Source organism: Thunnus thynnus, chromosome 6, assembly GCF_963924715.1.
Source record: "Thunnus thynnus chromosome 6, fThuThy2.1, whole genome shotgun sequence".
In the NCBI taxonomy this organism is placed as follows: domain Eukaryota; kingdom Metazoa; phylum Chordata; class Actinopteri; order Scombriformes; family Scombridae; genus Thunnus; species Thunnus thynnus.
Window position 1 is genome coordinate 22,007,261 of NC_089522.1, and position 21,005 is coordinate 22,028,265.

Sequence of the window (21,005 nt, forward strand, 5' to 3'; positions counted from 1 at the left end):
TGCACGCTACTTCCTGGTCGCAAGGGAAACCTGAGTGTGTGTGTTTGAGAAAGAGAGGGAGATGTTGACAACAGAAAATAACCGGTAAAACAGTGCACGCATCAGTCTTCACTTTTGTCCTATAGTGTAAGAAAGGGAGGACGTCGAGGCTGACAGATATTCAGGTATGTCCACGTTCCAGACAGTCTGTTTTATTAACATTTATGTCGCTACTTTGCTGCTTATCGTCTAATTATCTAACTTACTGCACAGTTAGATCCATAATATGGTGCTTGCCTGCATTATGTGATATGGAGCAATTGGGTGATGTCATACATATGGTGTTGTAATATTGTTGTAATTATATAAATTCCAGGTAAAAGATGATATAGACCTCGAAAGGCTGCTGATGTGGAAGTGAGAAGTCAGCTGCTGGACAATGAGCTGAACACATCAGTCAGCTTCAACACAGACTTCACCGCCTCAGAATCCACAGCTGTCTCAACCAGACTCAGTATCAAAAACAACACACTTCTCAAAATGCATCCCACTAGCTGTGATATCCAGCTGGAGACCAGTGGAGACGCAAATAACCAAAGTCAAAGGGATATGGATGATTCGTGCCTCACTTCCAAAATGCCCCCTGGTTGGATCAGAGAGGTGAGGCAGCGGAAAGCAGGCAAGACAGCAGGCAAACTGGACGTGTACATTACAAGGTGACTCAATTTTCTTCTTAATCCTCTGTATGTACCGTAAATCACGATTAAGTGCTTTGCAGATGCTCTAATTAATCTTTCTGTTGTTTTAGTCCCGAAGGACAGAAGTTCCGGTCAAGAACATCCCTGCAAGCTTTCCTCCTAAAAAATGGAGATGGAAACATAGACATAAACCTCTTTGATTTCACTACAGTCAAAGGTGATGTCATCACCTCTCCACATTTTCTCCCCTCCCGAGAGAAAAAGAGAGGAAAGAAAAAACATGCAGATGGACAGCAGGACACAACAGAAAAAATACAAACAGAAATACTGGATTCACCTCCAAATAAATCTAAAAGAGCCTCTTCCCCCCTCAGAAATCAAGAAGAAAAAGTAAAGAATGCAGAAGATCCTAACTCTACTAATGGTGATATAGTAAAAGAAGAGTTCACACATGTACTAGAAGTGTGTAGTGACAAAAATGATGAGACTGTCGAGTATTTTGTGCAAGCTGCACCTTCAGCCACAGCGGATGATGTCAAACTGCGGAGCAGCCCTCAGAGGGTGGGGCTGCTGAGAGAGAAGCTTCTCAGACTGGCTCCTTCCAGTAAACAACAAAACACTTCCAACGTTGATGTGGACGCACAGGCAGACTCACAGCCTACTGTCCCGACTCTGAATGTTGAATCTGCCACTGAGAGCGAGAATGAAGATGTAAACGAGGATGAACAAGACAAAGATGAGATACAGCATCACAGCAAAGGTGACACCAAGCCTAATTCTGAACTGAAGATTGATGCTGACAGCCACCGGGATGTGGAAGATGAGGTGTTATTACCAGACATCACTGGTGGGAACTGTGCACCAGTAAGAGATTCCCAGAATAGTAAGTATAATTGTTGACTGTCTGACACCTTGACAAAGCAGCAGTTCAAGTTAGTTTTCTCTGGATCTACCCTTTTAGTTTTGTATTTTGTTTTGTTTTTAGCATGTGCAGCTGAAATCAGTGCAGTACAATTTCAATATTAAATTTTGACATTTTTATTATCCAGTTATCAATTTTTTCAGCTACAAATACATATAAACCACAATGAAACCAACTACTTTAAGCAACACAAAAAACCCATAAAAGAAAAAGAGTGGTTATATATCCATGTTATGTATGTATGTAGGTGTCTCATGAGGAAGGAGTGCCAGTTATTACAGAATATAGGCATGTAAAGGGGAGTATGGAATAGATTGAATAGCTTTATTGCATTAAAGGATAGGTTCACAGTTTCTCAAATCTGTCTTTTTAGTTTAAAACAAATCCCTTCTTTGTGTTACTGTCCCTATTCTGCAGCTCAGCACTTTAACTCTGCCCAGAGAAACACAAAGAAGTAATTCTGCATTAAAAAGACTGTCACCTCAGAAGACACTCACTTGATTTGGTGAACTCAGGCTCATATTAACTTAAGACAAACTTGGTAATATATTTTCATGTGTAAGGAAGTCTGTGGGTTTTATCCCCCATTTTTCTCCATTGGAAGTATGTTAGGAAGGGATCTTTTAATTTAAAGGTCACTGTGAACAAGAGGAATCATTACAGCAAACTGTTTCAGTCACAAGTTTGGACACACCTTCCCATTCCCCTGAATGAGAAACTGTGTCCAAACTTTTGACTGGTACTGTAAATGTAGGGCATGTGACTATTGTTAAAGACAGACTTGGAAAAAATGTGTGAAGCTGTCCTTTGACAGGGCCATTTTCAGACTCCATCTCTTTATAGGCTTTTAGAGCCTTAGTGCATATGTGATTTGCTCCATCTTGTAGAAATCCCATACTTTTTTAATCCATAATTTGTATGAGGCAGGATTAAGTTTTAACCACCTAATTGTAACACACTTGGTGGCAGCCGCTATTAGGATTTGTTAAAGCCATGTGGAATTACACCTTGAAGGACTACCTTGAGATCTTAGGGAAATTTAATAATTGAGCACTTCTTTAAGGGCATTGGACACATATGTCCAATAGTCACTTGACTTCAGACATGGAGAAGAAAATTGAGTATGATTTATCTATAGTGTCTGGTATTACTTTGTTATTACTTTCCATTTGAAGTCTCACCAACTATTCAGATTAGTCACCAACTGCACCTACCTACATTTCACCTTTATTTATACTGTAAGTTATTATTTGGTTTCATAGACAGAGATACTCAATGTAGAAGATTATTTTTTAGTCATAATTTACTGATCTACACTTTCTATATAAATGTTTCTTGTCTGTCTAGAGTCCAAAAGCTCAGAAGACAAACGGAAAACAAGCCCTTATTTCAGCAGGAAACCTCTCACAGATGGTAACGTTTCAACGGTTAATTTAATACAAGAATCAAAAAGAAAGCTTGTGTCGAAATGTAAAATATATACCTCAGCATTTATGAAATAAAGTCATGTGTACATAGGTCTTAGTCCACCCAGGAGAAAGGCCTTCAAGAAGTGGACACCGCCTCGTTCTCCCTTCAACCTCGTACAGGAAACCCTTTTCCATGACCCCTGGAAGCTCCTGGTTGCTACCATTTTTCTTAACAAGACAAGTGGTGAGATCCAATATACACACCTTGCAACACCAACCAGTACCAACCAGTTCTCAGATCGAGAATTTCATTTATATTTTCTTCAATACTCCAGGCAAGGTGGCCATTCCAGTTCTTTGGCAATTCTTTGAGCGTTACCCATCTGCAGAGGTGACCCGGGAGGTCGACTGGAAGCCCATGTCTGAACTCATGAAGCCACTGGGCCTGTATGAGCTCAGAGCCAAAATACTCATCCGCTTCTCAGGTGAATGTGCTTGTCCACTGTTGGTGATGGGCTATTTCTGTGCACAGTATTTACAATGTTAGTGCTGATTTGCATGATTTTAGTCAGCATAGTCTTCAACAGTGGCCAGAAAAACCTAAAAATCCCCTTTCTCCTGTGTAGATGAGTATCTAACTAAACAATGGCGCTACCCCATTGAGTTGCATGGTATTGGGAAGTACGGCAATGACTCCTATAGGATCTTCTGTGTGGGAGAATGGAGACAGGTGAGACTAATCCTAACTTTCTATCACTTCCAGTGGATTACTTATGTTATGTTCATTAATGCCAAATCTATTTTTATTTTATTGGGGTCTTTATGTCAAAGGTGACACCTGAAGATCACAAGTTAAACAAATACCACGCCTGGCTTTGGGAGAATCATGAGACACTTGGAATCTGAAACAACACAAAGTATGAAGAACTGCAAGGAAGATTTGTTGCAGCGCAGACAAGAGAATCAGATGTCACAGAAACTTTCAGTCTAACAATATTAGCATTATGTTAAACTTGCAATGTTAAACGTAAATCGTGTTAAAATTATATTTAGAACATATCAATGTTAACCTTCCTTAAAAAGTTATACTCAAGGTTTAATAAAATGTTTTAAGTAGTTTAAAAGATTAAATGATTCATGTGTGCATTATTTAGACATTCTTTTCTCTTGTCTTATCCCTGTGTCCAAATCCGGAGACATCTTCCCATAGTATCTGGTTGGTTCTTTGTCATAGGCTAATAATATTTCTTTGTGAGTGCACTGATGCATTGCTTTACACTCCACACTGCAGCTTTCTTTTGGTGGGAGGTAACCTGATTCCCAAGGCAACTGTTGCCACCGCAAAACACTCAGTGAATGCACAGGCATGTCACGGTTTAATCTCTAACTAGTACTAGTACAGTCATTTTCTATATTTACATTTGGAGTTGTGTAATGATTTACTACTAATAGAATTGCAACTTTAAGTAGAAAAATCAATTGTGCAGTAGTTGACATTTACATTCTGGAGAGTTTCATCCCACAAAGACTGGACTTTTCTGGTGGGAGAACAGAGGGAAAGAGCCTGAACTACAAAATGAAACTGCGTAAGAGAACAGCTTTTGTTTTTTTTTTTCTTTAACATTTGTTGTCTATTATTGTGTTTATGAGTAAATGTGTTAAACACGTGCTGTGATTCTTTTTATTTCAATCTTCATTACCACAGCAGCCATTTCTTTTGCTGCCACACCAGTGTGCATTCCTCACAACACACCTCCTGTCCGACAGAGTCCCTGCCTGGTGGTCACTCCCATGACGTTTCCCCTCATCTCAGAGTCTGCCCAGCTGTGGACAAGCAATCAGGTGAGCAGAGATTTACTGATAGTCCTGAATGACTGTTTGCTTTGAAGTAAACAAAAAGAGAAAAAAAACCTCCATAAATATGATTCCTAGAGCATTCCAAGACTGAACCCTTTACATCCACCAATGGTCCATAAGCGTACCATTAGTCTGGAGACGCCAGCTGTTCACCACCACAACCACCAGAGGACACTAATCATGCAGAGGAGAGAGCATTACAGGTTGGAGCAATCTACCAATTCCACATTTTAATAGATTTTTACTGAGAATTACTCAAGCCATTGACAGATTTGCTTTAAAAGTCAGTGACATGTTGGTTGATGCGTCAGGTATCATCAGGTGTGGCGAAAACCGTTTTATGGAACCAGCAGTGAGAGAGAAGAGTACAGGTACTGATGAGTCTTTTGCTTTTGTCCTCTAAATCCTGATTACATCACACACTGCATGAATACTTAAAGTTTATTGGTGACAAAAACGTCCCTCTCTTTGCTGTAGGAAGGAGTTACGTGAGCAGTTGAAGAGGCAAATAGAGGATAAATGTGTTGCACTGAAGCTGCAGCTGGCCAGTAAAGTGAAGGAAGCAGAGTATGCGTGTGAAGTGGACCGCCTCGCCCTGTCCAGTGAAAGAGAGCAAAGGATCCAACACAGCAAGGCAATGTTAGCGTACAGAGATGAAAACAAGAAGGTACAGTCCCACACATACATTATATATCCACTGCTATTGTAATGCTTTTGTGTTTATGGCCCTTTACAATAGTGCCTTGAAATTGTTCTCAGGTTACAACAATAGATACTGTAGGGAGTGTTTTAGGTTTTTCTCCATCTCTGCTGTGTGTAGCTAATGGAGCAGAGCTGGAGGGACAGAGCACTAACACGCTCCCAGGAGGCCATGAAGGAGAGAGAGCTGCTGCGCCTCAACCCCATCAACTGGAGTGGAACACTGAAATAGGTTGAACACCCAGAGTCAAGCCTCGCTGTAACTCATGGACATGCATGAGTGTCAGATGAAAATGGGATGCAACATGTGTAGTATATTTATTTAGTGCTGTGATAACTACTGAAGGAATTTTAGAGATATTTCTAGTGTTTTCTGAAGCTCTTCAGCATTTTGATGTATTTTCATTTTAATTGTACAAAAGTTCATTTATTCACAGCTGTGGATTCAAATTCGGTAGTGTTTCTCCCAGTCACTGACTTCCTGCGGGTCCTATAAATTATGATGCGACAAAATAATTATACACAAGCTAGAATCTTTTTCTGTTTCTGTAAAAAGCAGAGAAATCTTGAGAAAACTAAATGAAAAACTTTTTTAAAACAAAACATGGAGTGTCAGACATTTTTATTGTAAAGCAAACATCTATAATGAATGAGTCTGTGGACAACGTTCCACACTAGTAAAACCAAAGATAAATTAGATGGACGGGTAAGAAATGATGCTACTATATCTGCTAGAATTACAATTGAACAGATAAAAAAAAAATTTGCATTGAAAATGCACACCAAAATACACAGAGGAAATGTCAAGAGCAAATGTATGATGTATGATAACATTTTCCCAATAAATATTGCTGTAAAAATAAATTAAAGGCAACAGAAAATGGCTTGCATCATATAAATTGGAGCTGGTATTTACCGAAGCGCATTCCCTCGCACACTCAAAAGTGATTGATAGTGATGTTGGTGATCCAACAGCTCTTAAAAGTCAGTCTTCCATGCCAAAGTAAGACAATAAATAAATACATACAGTGTAGTACCTTTCATTTCAAATTCTATTCTCATGCATTATTACTAAAAAGAATCATTCAGTATGTAAGGAGGTAAAAAGTCATTCAGTGAACATAAATAACCAGTGGTTCATAATGGAAATATCCCAGAGTTTTAATGAGCTTTCTTTTTAGGGTGATTTGGGAAATTCTTAAAATTGCCTTATCTAACCCCATAACAGGAAGCTTAAGTGTTGCATCTTATGGGCAAACCGCTGCTTCACAGCATTGAGATAATGAAAAAACGATGGACATGATGACAAGAGGTTCTGATTGTGTGAAAGAAAATAACATAATTTCTTGAGCAACATCGAGGCCAGGTGAAACATACAAATGCATAATAGATTTTAACAATCAGTAGTGGTCTTCCTGTCACCCTTGTTCCCAACAGAGTTGAGGTAGGGGATTCAGTTCCTTTAAGTCAGTGCAGTGTAGCTTTGTCATTTCCTCTTCCAAGATTCATGGCTTCATAGCCTTCAAGTTCTCACTTTTTTCTTGCGTTATCCTTTTCATAAACATAAAATGAACCAAAGCCCTTTCAAGCAACTCCCCAATCCTAAATAAATCCCTGAAAGGCTAGCATTGTAGGGATGGTTTCCTGCCCCAGTTGAGTCTTATTCACCCTTACTGGCTGGTATCCCAAGGTCCTTCCTCAAATCGTGGCCCCAAACAGCCTAGCGTCCCTTCAGGAATCCATCCAGCATGTAGTCTCCCTTTTCTGTCAGCCAGTATCCAGCCATAGCAGCCACACCTCCAATAAAAATGGCAGTAAAAACCATGTCCCCTTTAGCGGCGAGCGTAGCTAGGGCACAGATTACAACGCCAAAGAACATCTGCTGCAGTACAAGGACTTCATCATCTGTCATATCATCAAACAGTCCCTTCTCTGGACCAGCTGAGGAGGTAAAGAAAACAAACTTAGCCAACAGATCTGAGGAGCAGTCAATATGTGAGTTTGCATATTTATTGCCACTGTTACTTACTAGGAGGCTTATTCTCAACACAAATACTGTCTCTTCTGATGAAGCCATCAGCACAGTCACAGTGGAAGGAGCCCACCTCATTGATACAGGCCTCATTGAGTCCTGGGCATGCTATTGCACGCTCACTACATTCATCTACATCTGTGGGAGCAAGGAAAGCAAAGCAGTTTCAGATACAGAGTTAATATGGTATAGAAATTTAGCAGATAGATTTTCCAGATAAGTATAATATCCTCACCAAGACACTTGGATCCTTTCAATCTGTAGCCACGTGCACATTTCTTACAGCGGGCAGGACCACTACCCATGCAGCCCACACATGCCTGGTCACAGCCTGCATACAACAAGAGCAGAGTGGTTAATATGACTTACTAAATTGCATTTAGTGCTATTCAGCATCATATAATGGAAAACCTAATATAATCATTCCCACAAAAACAATTACACAATTTACAAGAACCACCCAACCAACAACACACACAACCATTCATATTTAATGATGAGATACAGTTGATTTTTAGATGTCACCAATGTTGCAACTGTATTACAACCTTACTGAAAATAGATGGTAGTTTAAATGAAGTCAGATTAAATAAATGTATCTAAAAACCTGTCACTAAAAGAAGTTTTGATTTTTTTCTTCTTTTTTTTCTTTACACTTGCAGAAAAAACAAAACATGCATGCTTTCATTAGGTACAGTACAGTAAGCCGAAACCAGGAACTTAAACAGCAACCACATTAGAGAGCATACCTCTGCATTCATAGGATCCATCTGTGTTGTGACAGTAGGTGTTAGAGGGACAACGAGCCAGCTCTGTACCACATTCATCGATGTCTAAGAGACACACAAGGGCAGTCAAATAAAACACACATCCAGGAAATTGGCACAGAATCACTACAATGTTACCACATGACCTCTAAAGCCACACTCACCCACGCACTTGTCATGATGAAGGATCCAGCCAGGTTTGCAGTCAAGACATTTGTAATCCTGCGGCCCTGAGCATTTCTTACATGAGTGGTAGCAAGCTACAGAGAATGAGAGATGGGGACACAGACAGAAGGTCAATTTTAGATGACCTCAAACACAATTTAGCACATGTAGCCAGTTGAAACAGTTGTCTGAATCTGAAGGTACCTGCACAGGCTCCTGTGCTGTCATTGGAGCTTTTCTCTCTGTAGTAGCCATCAGCACAGCTCTGGCACAGATGGCCTGAGTATCCCGGATCACAGACACACTCTCCATCACCCAGGCGAGTCCCCTCCCCCTCACAACGGCCCAGACCTCCACACACACCACTGGGGCTGGATGGACACTCTGTATTGGATGAAGATGCAATTAATGATCGCCAGCAAAACTAAAGCTTTACAATTACAATCACTTGATTTTTATATCTTTATTAAATCTAAATCATTCTTCACATGAGACAATGAAATATAAATGTTGGAATGGTAAGGATTTCTAAACTAATAACAGGCAGCTTGTGTTTACGGCTTTATGTTTTCCACACCTTTACAGTCAGGTCCAAAGCGTCCAGGTGGACAGCAAAGTCTCAGCTCTTCTATGCACAACCACTCAAACAGGTCAGGTGCCTCCTGCTGCCTACAGGACACATACATCATGTCAGTGATGCAGTTAAAACAGGGCTGTGTTAATACATCTTGACAAAGGATGATTACACACACAAACGAGGCCAATACTGTCTGAATAACAAAAAATAAATGTGGGATTAAATCTAGTTTAATTACAGTTTATCCAAAGTTAAGACAGGCTACTAAAAAGATTAAAACACTAGGGACACTCTCTTACTTAAATGTCGAATGAGGATATTCCTATTTTTTGTTTCCCCATGAAAATACAGCTGATGTAGAATTAGCTTGTTTTTTCTGCTACATAATGCTATTTACCTGTGGAACCACCATGTCTCCACTTGGTCCTCTATCTGCTCCAGCAGCTGGTTACAATCAAAATCTGTTTTCTCACAAGCAGCTTCTACTATCTCAAGGAGCCGAGTCTCACTGAAACAATAAGCCAGCAAGAGAGAGATCGGAGATGTAAGACAAAAGTTGAATAACAGTGCAGATGCTTCCCAACACCCACCCTTCCAAAATGGTGTAACCCTTCCACTGGGATTTACTCCCCTCAGTGCACTGTAACATTTAAAATAGACTGTCTTGTGTAATCATTCACATATTGCAAAATATCACACAAATGTGCAGAGAAGACAAAACTGAATCAAAGTATTCAGAAGGGTTCCAGTGATACAAAGAAAAATGAAAGTTGGTTGGTTAGTTCTGTAACAATATGATACATAATTTGAGATAATTTGCGTTAGTTTTTTCTTTGTGGCATTAGTGATTTTAAGATTATTAGTGGCATTAAGATTTTTTTGGGGCATTTTATTAAATAGGAGATTGTGAAATGGCAGCCAGGAAACAAGATGATAGAGACAGGTACGAACATGCAACACAGGTCCTGGCTGGAATCAAACTGGGGGTGTTGCTGTTATGTGACATGCGCAGTAACCATTTGGCTGCCAGGGCACTCTGCATTCTTCTTAAATTAAGTAAATAAATAAAGTCTTGATTTTCAAGAAATTCAAAAAGTGCAGGTGTGATTAAAACTTGCTCTTACCTGCGTGCATACTTAGCCAGCTTCTCTTCCTCCCAGGCAGTGTTACCTCCTCCAAAGTTCTTGTTGGCTGTTTTCTCCAAGCCCTTAAAAAAAGGAGAAAAAAAAAGAGGGAATATTTTAGGGCCCAGGATATTACTACTACAAAAAAAAAAAAATCAGCTCAAAAATCACAAGCATGAACTGATGGTTCATAAAGTTGACTACTGTACCTTAATGAAACTCTCAGTGAGTTTTTGGCAGGTCTGGCATGGTGCCGTCTGGACTTTCACCACAGAGAGCTCTGAGAGAAGCACTAGAGCGGGCAGGAACGGCCAGGCCCACCACATGATCCTTCAGGGAGCATTCACATACACACACACACACACACAATCATCAAAGCAAGTGTCATCAAATAGACCTAGATATACTGTCAGAAAAGCTTGACTTATCATGTTCCTCTAGAGACCATGACCTACTTATTACTTACAGGGGATGGACTAAACAGCAACATCTGTACAATGCAGTGCAATCCAGCCAAAAGCTGTAACAGTTACAATGTACACTAGCTTTTGTTAAGCTTAAAATGTTGAGATTATGTTGAGGCTGTGTCATATTGACGACGATTTAAGTTTATGGCATTTCACTAACTTGTACAGGATTGTATTATATTGCTGTCCTGTTATTTAGGTCACTCTCTAACGCTAAAAAGGGACATCATTTACATAAAAATGTTATCAGCAAAATTTGGGTGAAATTTAAACTGCATTACTGCACAACTAAAAGCAGCCCTCAACTAGTCCTCACTCAGTGACGTCTAATTCAGTAAAAATATGATAAATTCAACCTGGTTTGAAACTCTAAATGTACACATTAGCTTCGCTTGGTTGGGATGCTCTTTCAGCGTTAGCTAGCTCAGCATCAGCTAGCTCAGCATCAGCACCATGCTAAATTAGCCAAGTAGCAGCTAAGGTCAATAGTTAGCTTGTAGCCGAGGCTAACGATGTCTATCTTCGCTCATTTGTTACGTGTGTCTATAAAGTCTAATGAACTCAGCGACAACGTCTCTCTAACGACACTGAAATGTGTGCCAAGTCATCTTTATTGCAGTTAAGTTACTCTGAAATTAGCTAGCTCAGCTGAACTGCTTTTCTTGGTTGTTCTGCTCTTTACCTTGTTGCAAAGCCACCACGTCCACTGCACCACTGATGGTTGTCTGATGATTTACCTCCTGGTTCACACAGCGCAGGCAGAGTTTCACATGTTGGACAGCCGGTTTTAATGCTTCAAGTGTGCCATTTTAGTTGGCAACTCACAGCAATGCCACAGCCAGCTGAATGACTAGCTAGCTAAACGCTGGTAGCGCTCATGTAGAGTATGCTGCGCCGGGAGGGTGAATGAATGAATGAACAGCTTCCAGTTGGTTCTGTTTTTCTCGCAGCTGAGCCACACAGGATAATATGGCACCGCCCAAACCCGCTGGGATTTAATTCATCAGCCAATCACACCCAGTTTCACACAGATTGACGCTGTGTGTCAGATAATACAGCCGGATCATGTTTACCAGGCAGTTAAACTCTCATCCTACCTACATATTTAAGAAACAAGGACCACTGAGGACCCCAAAAATAAAGTACTGTAAGAAATAACCATCATAGCAAAACATTAACTAATTTCTTCTCAAAACATTATCTATCTATCTATCTATCTATCTATCTATCTATCTATATGTATGAATGTGTGTGTGTATATGTGTGTGTATATATATATACATATACATGTGTTTTATACAACATGCAAATTTACTTAAATTTCCTAAAGTAATGTTTTTCACACATGTTTATCACATAACATATTATATATATATATATATATATATATATATATATATATATATATAGCATCTATTAAAACTGCATAGGTGGAATTGGGTAGTTTTGGATGCTTTTTTTTAACACATTGGTATTTTCAAAAAGCTCTATAAAGTTATTAGGAACAAATTGATTGACAAAGTCATGAAAAATTGGAATGATAGAATAAAGCACCTGTGAGATATGACAAAAAAGTATACCTCTGGGGTCTGTGAGTACCCCAGTCGGTAGGATTAAGGTTAAACAGACAAATGATGTTGCCACTCTTGCTTGACTACAAGTATTCAAAATATACTTTAACGAGTCACATATAGTCAGAGTGATATTTATTGGTAAAAACGTTGCTAGGCAAACATGCATCCTCTAATGCATACAGTAAGAAACACGTTTTACAGTCAGATGAGCAAATCATGACACATTCTTTATTCAATCCCACTTTAAAGACAAAATACGGTATAAAACAGACTCACTATCCATGACTGGGCAAATATACTCATGTAGTTGTACATATCAGAAAAGTAAAGAGTTTATTTTTGTCTTGTTTTTTCTCATGTGTAGTAGTGCAAATACTTGTGAATATGTAAAGTACACACACAATGGCTTGGTTTGAAACTGAAAAGTAGCTTTCATAAATAATGTAGTGTCAGGACCAGCACAATGGAGCGATTCACTTCATTAAGATTCTATTATTGCATTTTAGTGTAATGTCAGTAGCATATTAAGCCATGCTGTTTTTGAAATGTTCACACTTTGTGTACCCACCACTGACGTCATCTATTTCCTTGAATTTTCTTTTTTGAAGTAGTGTGAGGTTTTAATGTTGGGTGCTTTTATTTCTCTGGAGCCATGCTGGCTGTTGCTGTTCAAGCTATAACACACTACTGTTAACGCTGCCAGAAAAATAAAACACTTCACCTTCTAAAACACTTCAACAGCTACTAGACCCCAGATGAGCAATCACAAAAACCTGCAAACTGATTTATCTGAGCATCTTGAGTATCATTTCAGGTTGAAGCTCATGACGGCATCCCAAAATTAAAGCTTTGTCGTCTGTTATCCTGTCTTGCTGTCAGACCCACTCCATTTCACTGACCTTGGAGCTTGTATCAGGGCTGGAGGGTGGCGTAATAAGAAATGGTTGCAAGGGCATTGTCTCCCCAGAGTCTTCAACTCCTACCCCAACACAAGTCTGGGACATCCCTGCAAGGCGTAACACAGTTGTCCCTGCTGTGAACCCTGACAGCCCTTGTGCCAGAGCTCGGGATGCCATCCTGAGCCCCCCTGCCTTCTTCCGTCTAGCTGATGCAGTAGCCATTTGTCGAGCCCCAGCCAGTTCAGTCAGAAAACCCAGACTCTGGGAAGGCAGGCTGTAGACATGAAGGCCACGGAAAAGTTCTGGCAGCGGCCGGCAGCCACCTGGAGGCTCAGGTGGAAGTGATTCAAACTGCACCAACAAAAACCGCTCACCAGCGCGGCCCTGTAAATAGTCTGCTAGAATGCAGCTCAACGAAGCACTAAAAACATCTACACAAGGAGAAGATGCAGTGTTGCTTCTTCCTGCCTCCTCTTCCTCCATGTCTCTGTTTTTCTCCCTGTGTGTGTTTCTTTCCCAGCTGCCAGCTCCCCATTCTTCAGCCCTTATCCAGGCAGCCTGGGTTAGGACTAGCACTACTTTGCCCCCCTGCCTTTGCAGTTGGTCCAGTCTTGAGTGGAGCCAAGGCACAGGGCCCAGTGCGCTGAGCTCAGCCTGGCTCCATAGGTCCAGAGACACACTGAAGCCCAGAGCCTGCAGGGATGAGCCCAGGTGGCATATGAGCCCTGGCAAAGCTGGGTCATCATCAGGCGGGTACAGCAACACCACATGACAACCACCCACAGCACCTGAGAGAGTGAAGATGAGAAATTTTAGAAACTTGAGGAATATTAAAATATGAGATAGGATAGGAGTAGTTTAATTTTTTGGATCCCTGCATAGAAGAACGAGCCACAATAGCAGAAGATACAGAATATGAATGAAAATTAAGGAAGAAAGGGTAATGCATGCACATGAACATTTAAACACAAAAACATGACTATTCCTACATCTCTACAAATGTATGAATTACATTATGAAAATGTTATATTCAGAGGGATGTGGAAAATAACGGTTGCCCAGTATGATAACGGATATTTGGCTTTAACAAACCTTTAACATCATCTTCTTTCAGCCATCTCCACACGTAACCTGGATAGAAAACAGAATATATGTTCAGGTATTTTGACAAGGTGTAAAATTAATATTTGATGACCCATAAATTGAAAATAGACCTTTTAAAACCCCTTGAACAAAATAGGCTCCAAGAATGGCCAGAAACATCAGCAGTAATCCGATGAAGAGTGGCAGGCTCCATCTCCATCGAGAGGCTGGAAAAATACATTAATTATGAGCCACAGAAGTCTTTATAAAGCAAGTTAAAGAAGTTCCACAGATACTGCCACTGTTATAAAACAAAGGCAAAGTGTACAGTAAACTTACACTGTTTAATTTCTTATCAGACACATTCTAATGAAAGAATGTAGCTTGTGTTCACTGATAACATTTAAATATTAAACCCACTTAACCTAGGTCTGGACAATAATTAATAGTCTTACTTTCAAATGGACACTGGGGTTCCAGGGATGATTTCATCCCCTTTATCTTCATCTAATAAATGATCGAGGGAGAAAAGGTTGGTACAGTGTGTACTGCAGGATAGTTGTGATTAAAAAAACATTCGAGCTAAATAATTATGTGTAAGATTATATTTAATATTTTAGGAACTAAAACAAGAATCACCTGGACACAAAGCAGAGGGTGTGATGACACATTGAACTCTCCAATTTTCTGAAAAATCCATGAAGAAGAATATCAATTAATAAAAAAAATTGCAACAAAGAAAAAGAACATTAATTGTTAGTGATGCTGTGTCACAATTACGCTGGACAATTACAACAAGATCATATACTTCTTTTGGCTGAATTCATCAATTTGGAGCAAATTAACATGACGTGAACAAACTCAGAGCTTGTTAAATGTAATTGGTTTTTGTTACTTTCACTATGGTAAGAAAATCAACTTGTAAAACTTGCTTAAGTTAGATGACTCACCCCATATAATTTATTCTGCTTTATTTTGTTTTGTTTTTTTTCAAAGTTATGTTATACACTAGTTGCATAAAAAGCCAGTTATGGGCATTGTTTTACATTTTTCTCTGTTGGTACATTAAAAGATAATCCAACATCCAAGATTTCCAAGTTTTTTAATGCAAGAAACCAAATTTACGTCCTTTTCATAACATCTTTGTTCACCTCTTTGTCTCCTGGGTTTGATATTCTGAGAACTAAAAAACTAAAAAAAAAATTTCTGAATAAATAAAATATGAAAATGTTAAATAATTTGAAAAATCTAGAATCTAAAATTATCTAAAATAATATGGTCAAAATTGTCCTGGCAGATGATGGAGGGACTCATGACCTCAGTATTTCTAAAATCATAGTTACGACCCTGGATATGACACCATGCACAGGACGCAGGGTAGCCTGAGAGGAGGTGCTGCCTAAGACACTCAGCTCAGGAAACAAAAGTACAAAATTCAACCTTAGTTTTTTCCCCTTTTTTTTTTTTTTTTACCCAGTGTCCATTGCGTGTTGCAATCCAGCCTGCATCCACATTGTTGTGCAGGCTCTGTCTGGAGCCGGTAACCTCCTCACACTGGCCTCCGGCCACGTCTTTCTTGCATAGCCACACCTCTGCCTCCAGTCTGCAGGGGGCAGTCACATTCCAGCTCAGCCCTGTGCCACCCTCCAACAACGGGAACTCAACCACAGACACAGACACATTGCGCTGCATTCTTTCCAGTGCATCTGAAAAAACAAAACAAAACAAACACTGTTACTTTGTGTATTTATGAAATTATTTACTAAACAAATTTATCTGGGCCTGAGGTTGAACATAGTGAACTCCCTTTACCTTGTTGGTTTTTGAAAGGGCAGAATTCGCTTCGAAGTGACTTCCCCTTCTGCCATACCTGTAAGCAAACATTTAATTTATTCATTTTATTGGAGTTGGTTAGTTATACAGTTTGTAGCTTTTTATTCCTTGTCAATTACAATAAACATATCAGCTACCTGAAAGCACAGGCATGGTGCAACAAAGTTTGACGAGATGACCATTTTTCCCTCGCCTTTGGGCTGCAAAGGTTCAAAGAAAAGTTACACATATATACACATAATATTGACCTTGGTCTGACATAGCAGTCAGGGTAGTCTGGATAGTTTATCGTTGACTGACCCATGCAAGGACTTCTCCAGGCATTTCATTCCAAAACATCTGGCACATCAGCTCCTCTTGTCTGTTATCAGTGTTTTCCAGTTGCAGGACCACGTTTCTCTGCTCGTCAGTCTCAGCTCGAAGTCTGGGAGCTGAGGCAGAAACACGTCAATCAGCTATAATTGAGTTGTGTCACTCTTCCAAATAGGTGAAACTATTTTTGCTGACACTGACTTGTGCATGTTAACTAGCACATACAGTACACAATGCGTGCTACAGTAGATAAATAAGAGGCGGGACTAGAACACGCCTATTTTGTCACGTCTAATCTGAAAACATTTCCAAAGAAATATCATTTTTATAACATCTCTCACCATCACATGCCTTAACAGTCCATTTACGTTTCATGGAGCATACTGAAAGAAAAAGGGAGGAGTAGATGTTCAGTGATGGTGACAGTAAACAAATAAGCATGCCTTTGCTTACAATGGAGCAATTAATCTCACCGTCTTCTAAAGAAGGGATTGTGATATTTTGGTGATCATGTGAGTAGACGTGGACTACAACGGGACTGCCAAACATCACTTTCTCTGTCAACAGCAGCTGCATTTGTAGATACATATTGTAAAATAAGTAACAACAAAAACTAACACAAGACATTTTGCAAAATAGTCACCAAGCGATTCAATGAATAGGGGTGCAGGACTGTTGTTAAAGAGAGGCAAGTAAATCAAAGAGGAAATTCTTCCACATCTGCTCAGTGAAGTAGAAATATTAGCTACCTCATGTGTGGAATCTGGAGAGTAGCTTGGTTTAAACTGGAGTGTCTTGCAATAATCTACGGAGCCCGGGGAGCTGAGACACACTTTGACTGAAGTTGTAACACAGAGAGTAGAGAAGAAGAAGAAGGGTAAATTGTGTAATTAGTATTTAAAAAGTTGTCCTTAGAATTTGTGTGAATCATTTGTGTGACTCATTTGTTGTATATATGATTCCATACCTCTGGGCTCAGGAAGCACAAACCGACCACTTCCTTCTGCCACTGAATCATCATCATTGCGGTCACCAGACTCCTCAGAAACGTAATTTGCATAATCCACTTCTGCAACAAGATGTGTCCCACGCTCACAGTCAGTATATAAAACAACTGAGAACACTGTTTTAAGTCCACAACGGCTGACTGATTGACAAATCGAACAGCTACGATAAGAAAGCAGGGAACAGCTTTCTTATTACTCTAATTATTTTATTATTATATCTATTATTTTATCTAAATTATTTTAATAGCAGTAACATCAACGGGAACAAAAACATTTCATGCATAATATGTATGATGTGCTTTGGAGGAATTATGATTCATAAGATATTCAAGGCGTGTCACCCAATCATCTGACAGTATCAAAGACATAAGATGTAGGACAAAATTACCTTTGATTGTGATGATGATTCTCAGGCAAGGTTCACAGTCTTGTCTGGCTGAACAGCACAGAATAACTTTAAGCTCCACACGTGTCACATTTGGAGAAGGCAGGGCATCATCGTACTGAGAGGCTGTGGAAAGAGGAATATTCCTGCTTCAGACAAACTTCAACGTTAGTCTAATGCTGTGATATAAGACGTACTTGTGTTGATTGCGTTCATACCTTTGCTCACTTGGCAGTCAGTCAAATTCTGAAGAAAGAAAAGATTTGGATGAGAACTTAATCAACAAATCTACCCACCTATACCTTTTGCATACCATAGATGTTAACAGTGGTGACAGGCATTCAGATTATTTGCCTAAGTAGTACTACCACAAGTAAAAGTCTAAACTATTAAAAGTTTAAGTGCACAGTATGCAGGGTAAGGACTAATATAAATTTCAGTTAAAAGGAGTGACTTTATGAAACGGTTGCAGCACCCACCAGAAGTTTAGAAAATGTAGGTCACCCTGGCGGCCCAATGGTTAAGGTGCATACCACATAACTGCAATGGCCACAGTTTGACTCCAGCACCCCAACCCCCCACCCCAACACCGCCTGCCAAACAAAGGCAAAAGCCTGAAAAAAATGTAAAAAAAAAATAAAAATAATAATAATAATAATAATGAAATGAACATGGGTTAGGGTTAGGGATAAATATAATAGGGATATGGTACATTTTTGCCTAATTGCTTGCGTAATTATTTATGGGCCTTAAAAAAATCTATTTTAATTCACAAATCAATGCCCCTTTTATACATAGTTTTACACATGCAATAGCAATGGAAACTATAAACAAGTGACAAATTAAAGGAAGAATAACAAATGCAGATGTTTCCGTACGGGTGTACTGCATGATACAGTTAAGCAGTAAACATCCAATCATGTTCTTTGATATATTACAAGGCAATATGTGGTGTCAGAATAATCAGAAAATTAGTTCCCGACTGGGAAAATTCATGTAAATGCCCCCTCAAGACAGAAAAACTCGGAAAGTTGGTAAAAATTTAGTACTTGACTTGCGAAAAGTTGATGCCATATACACAGAAACACGGCGGATGAAAGTAAATGTTTGGTTGATGGCAAGAAACTTTTTACTTATTCACTTATTGCATATTAATTTTTTGCTCACATGTAATTTGAAATGTGTTATTAGGTTGTAACTGTTAGTTGGTGTCCACGTAGAGTGACCTTGATTAGTTAGAAAAGTTATTTATTAGCACCCTGATTAAAAGTTAGACAAAGCAGCAATATTTTAGTGGTTTTATGGAATGTACTGGTGCAGCAACAAGTCTGGGACAAAATACAACACATCCTCTTTGTAGCATCCATGTTGTTTCTACATTACGACTTAAAAGCTCATGAACACACCGGAGTCGGAAGAACGACTTCCCAACTTGAGAAATGGGACCGTTCGAGGAGTATGTGAATGCAGCATTATATAAAATACTGGCCAGTATTTCAAAAGACACAATGACTAATTTTTAGATATACTGCATGGGAGCAACATCAGTTTTGGACTGATGTGTTAGACAATGCTAAATAATAGGCCTTTTCCAAGGCAGGCATTTAGGAAAAGTGTTACTAATAACATTAACAATGGCTCTGTTCGATTCAAGCGTCCCAGTAAACCATGACAGTGTACCAGAATGCACAATACCAGGACGCTGAAACTGAAGCAGCTAAATGGAATTCAGCCATCATTTATTTCTTATTTACCCCTGTGAAAATGTCTTCTGTGAAGGTATATCATAACACTTGAGTGTTTAAGTTTTATGCTAGTTCATACTTATATCTCATCACATTTGAGAGTGAGATATTGTACTTTTTATGCCTATAGATTTGTTGCAGTTACGAGTTACTTTGTACATTAATATTTTACATACAAAACACACAATTATCGTAGAAAATATGATACATTGTTATACATTAAACTATCCAGCATGAAGTACAGTAGTTTTGTTCCTTGATCCACTATGACAAATGCTACTAACACAATGCATCAGTGATAATATCCCATAATGTAATATGATACTATAACACTTACTATACTAAAAGATATGTTTTTAATATTTTGCCCAATCCAGTTATATCAATAAGGGTAGACTACATTTAAGCAACATCTCTCTGAATACCAGAATAAACCATCCAACAGCATCACAAACTACAGCCTCTTCAGTTTTCCTTCAGTTAGGCTGTATCCTTCATCCTCTTTATCATGACATCAGCCTGCCAAGGGACTGCAGATGAAAATGATCTTTTTCAAGCTGAAATCTGACACATTTGCATCATATTAATGTAAATTGACATGTGTTGTCCCTAAAAAATAAATGAATAAAGTAAAATAAAGCAACCTTGATGAAAGTTTATTATAGGATTCTTTATGTACTACTGTCTACCAACTCTGTACTTTCTGAAGAAGTGATGAAGAAATGTAGTTTATGTATGACAGAATGATGAACTAATGAACTACAGTATAAACTTTTTTTTTTTATTTCTGCTTGTTTTTTATTTAGTCTTCTCTTTTCTTTAGGTTTTTGTGTCTTCATTTACTGTAGGAAAATATGAAAACCATACATATATTTACTGTTGTATTTGCCATCTTTAATCAATTATTTCTCTGGTTGATTTACTTATCTGATATAACATGTAGAGAAAATAAAATGCAACCGCCTTCCTTGGAAATGGAGGAGTGGAGTAAGATGTCACGCTCAGGCACAAGAGTAAATAAATAATGGGCATTAAACTCTGATCTACCTCTCTCTTTGTCTTGTGATACACAAATTTAGCAGAGCACCTACAGTTATAACAAATAAAACAATAAAGTCAGTAGATCATAAGCTATGATTAGTGAATTTGTATTCCCCCCCCCAAAAAAGGCACCTTTACGACATGAGAGAAGGTAGTTTGACAAATTATATATATACATATAAAACACAACAAGGCCTGAGCATGATCCAGTTTTACCTCGCTGCAGATGAGTTCAGGTGGGTCATCAATCATTTCCAGTGCGGTTGCCGGCATGAGCAGCCAGCAGCTCAGCACTGATAGAAGTAGGAGGGAAAAATGTGGCACCTCACGGACCGTGAGAGCCATTTCTTGGAGAACGCCTCTGCGCTTGGCACAGGAAGTTTCTCTCCGGCGCACGACTCCTGCTCCGCCGCTAGATCCCCTCATCCGG

At 39.2% G+C, this 21,005-nt stretch overlaps 4 protein-coding genes across 5 annotated transcripts; 2 read left to right on the forward strand and 2 right to left on the reverse strand.

Moving 5' to 3' along the window:
• The first annotated feature begins 1 nt into the window (after nucleotide 1).
• On the forward strand, nucleotides 2-4,139 carry mbd4 (methyl-CpG binding domain protein 4). Of its 2 annotated transcripts, none has more exons than XM_067592632.1 (8): nucleotides 2-84; nucleotides 356-695; nucleotides 788-1,560; nucleotides 2,947-3,012; nucleotides 3,118-3,252; nucleotides 3,344-3,493; nucleotides 3,635-3,738; nucleotides 3,840-4,139. In XM_067592632.1, exons 2-8 carry the CDS (start codon nucleotides 520-522, stop codon nucleotides 3,912-3,914), a joined length of 1,479 nt encoding a protein of 492 aa, XP_067448733.1. In that variant the 5' UTR covers nucleotides 2-84; nucleotides 356-519; the 3' UTR covers nucleotides 3,915-4,139. The 2 variants fall into 2 exon arrangements, with proteins under 2 accessions (XP_067448733.1, XP_067448732.1); XM_067592631.1 differs by having other exon boundaries at nucleotides 5-164.
• A 121-nt stretch (nucleotides 4,140-4,260) lies between these two features.
• On the forward strand, nucleotides 4,261-6,194 carry LOC137184709 (uncharacterized). Its single transcript, XM_067592635.1, has 6 exons — nucleotides 4,261-4,594; nucleotides 4,714-4,850; nucleotides 4,941-5,068; nucleotides 5,177-5,236; nucleotides 5,343-5,532; nucleotides 5,686-6,194. Exons 1-6 carry the CDS (start codon nucleotides 4,585-4,587, stop codon nucleotides 5,794-5,796), a joined length of 636 nt encoding a protein of 211 aa, XP_067448736.1. The 5' UTR covers nucleotides 4,261-4,584; the 3' UTR covers nucleotides 5,797-6,194.
• Nucleotides 6,170-11,738, reverse strand: LOC137184708 (protein disulfide isomerase Creld1). The gene is made up of 11 exons (XM_067592633.1): nucleotides 11,379-11,738; nucleotides 10,439-10,559; nucleotides 10,230-10,312; nucleotides 9,503-9,613; nucleotides 9,106-9,197; nucleotides 8,733-8,912; nucleotides 8,528-8,623; nucleotides 8,346-8,429; nucleotides 7,832-7,927; nucleotides 7,594-7,734; nucleotides 6,170-7,505 (listed from the first exon to the last, which is right to left on the reverse strand). Exons 2-11 carry the CDS (start codon nucleotides 10,553-10,555, stop codon nucleotides 7,285-7,287), a joined length of 1,221 nt encoding a protein of 406 aa, XP_067448734.1. The 5' UTR covers nucleotides 10,556-10,559; nucleotides 11,379-11,738; the 3' UTR covers nucleotides 6,170-7,284.
• Nucleotides 11,739-12,391: 653 nt separating this feature from the next.
• Nucleotides 12,392-21,001, reverse strand: wu:fl23c11 (interleukin-17 receptor C). The gene is made up of 16 exons (XM_067592641.1): nucleotides 20,792-21,001; nucleotides 18,008-18,035; nucleotides 17,793-17,915; nucleotides 17,365-17,466; nucleotides 17,147-17,235; nucleotides 16,871-16,967; nucleotides 16,739-16,780; nucleotides 16,386-16,516; nucleotides 16,223-16,285; nucleotides 16,065-16,122; nucleotides 15,726-15,958; nucleotides 14,892-14,939; nucleotides 14,708-14,759; nucleotides 14,384-14,479; nucleotides 14,262-14,300; nucleotides 12,392-13,957 (listed from the first exon to the last, which is right to left on the reverse strand). Exons 1-16 carry the CDS (start codon nucleotides 20,999-21,001, stop codon nucleotides 13,146-13,148), a joined length of 2,223 nt encoding a protein of 740 aa, XP_067448742.1. The 3' UTR covers nucleotides 12,392-13,145.
• Nucleotides 21,002-21,005: the final 4 nt, after the last annotated feature.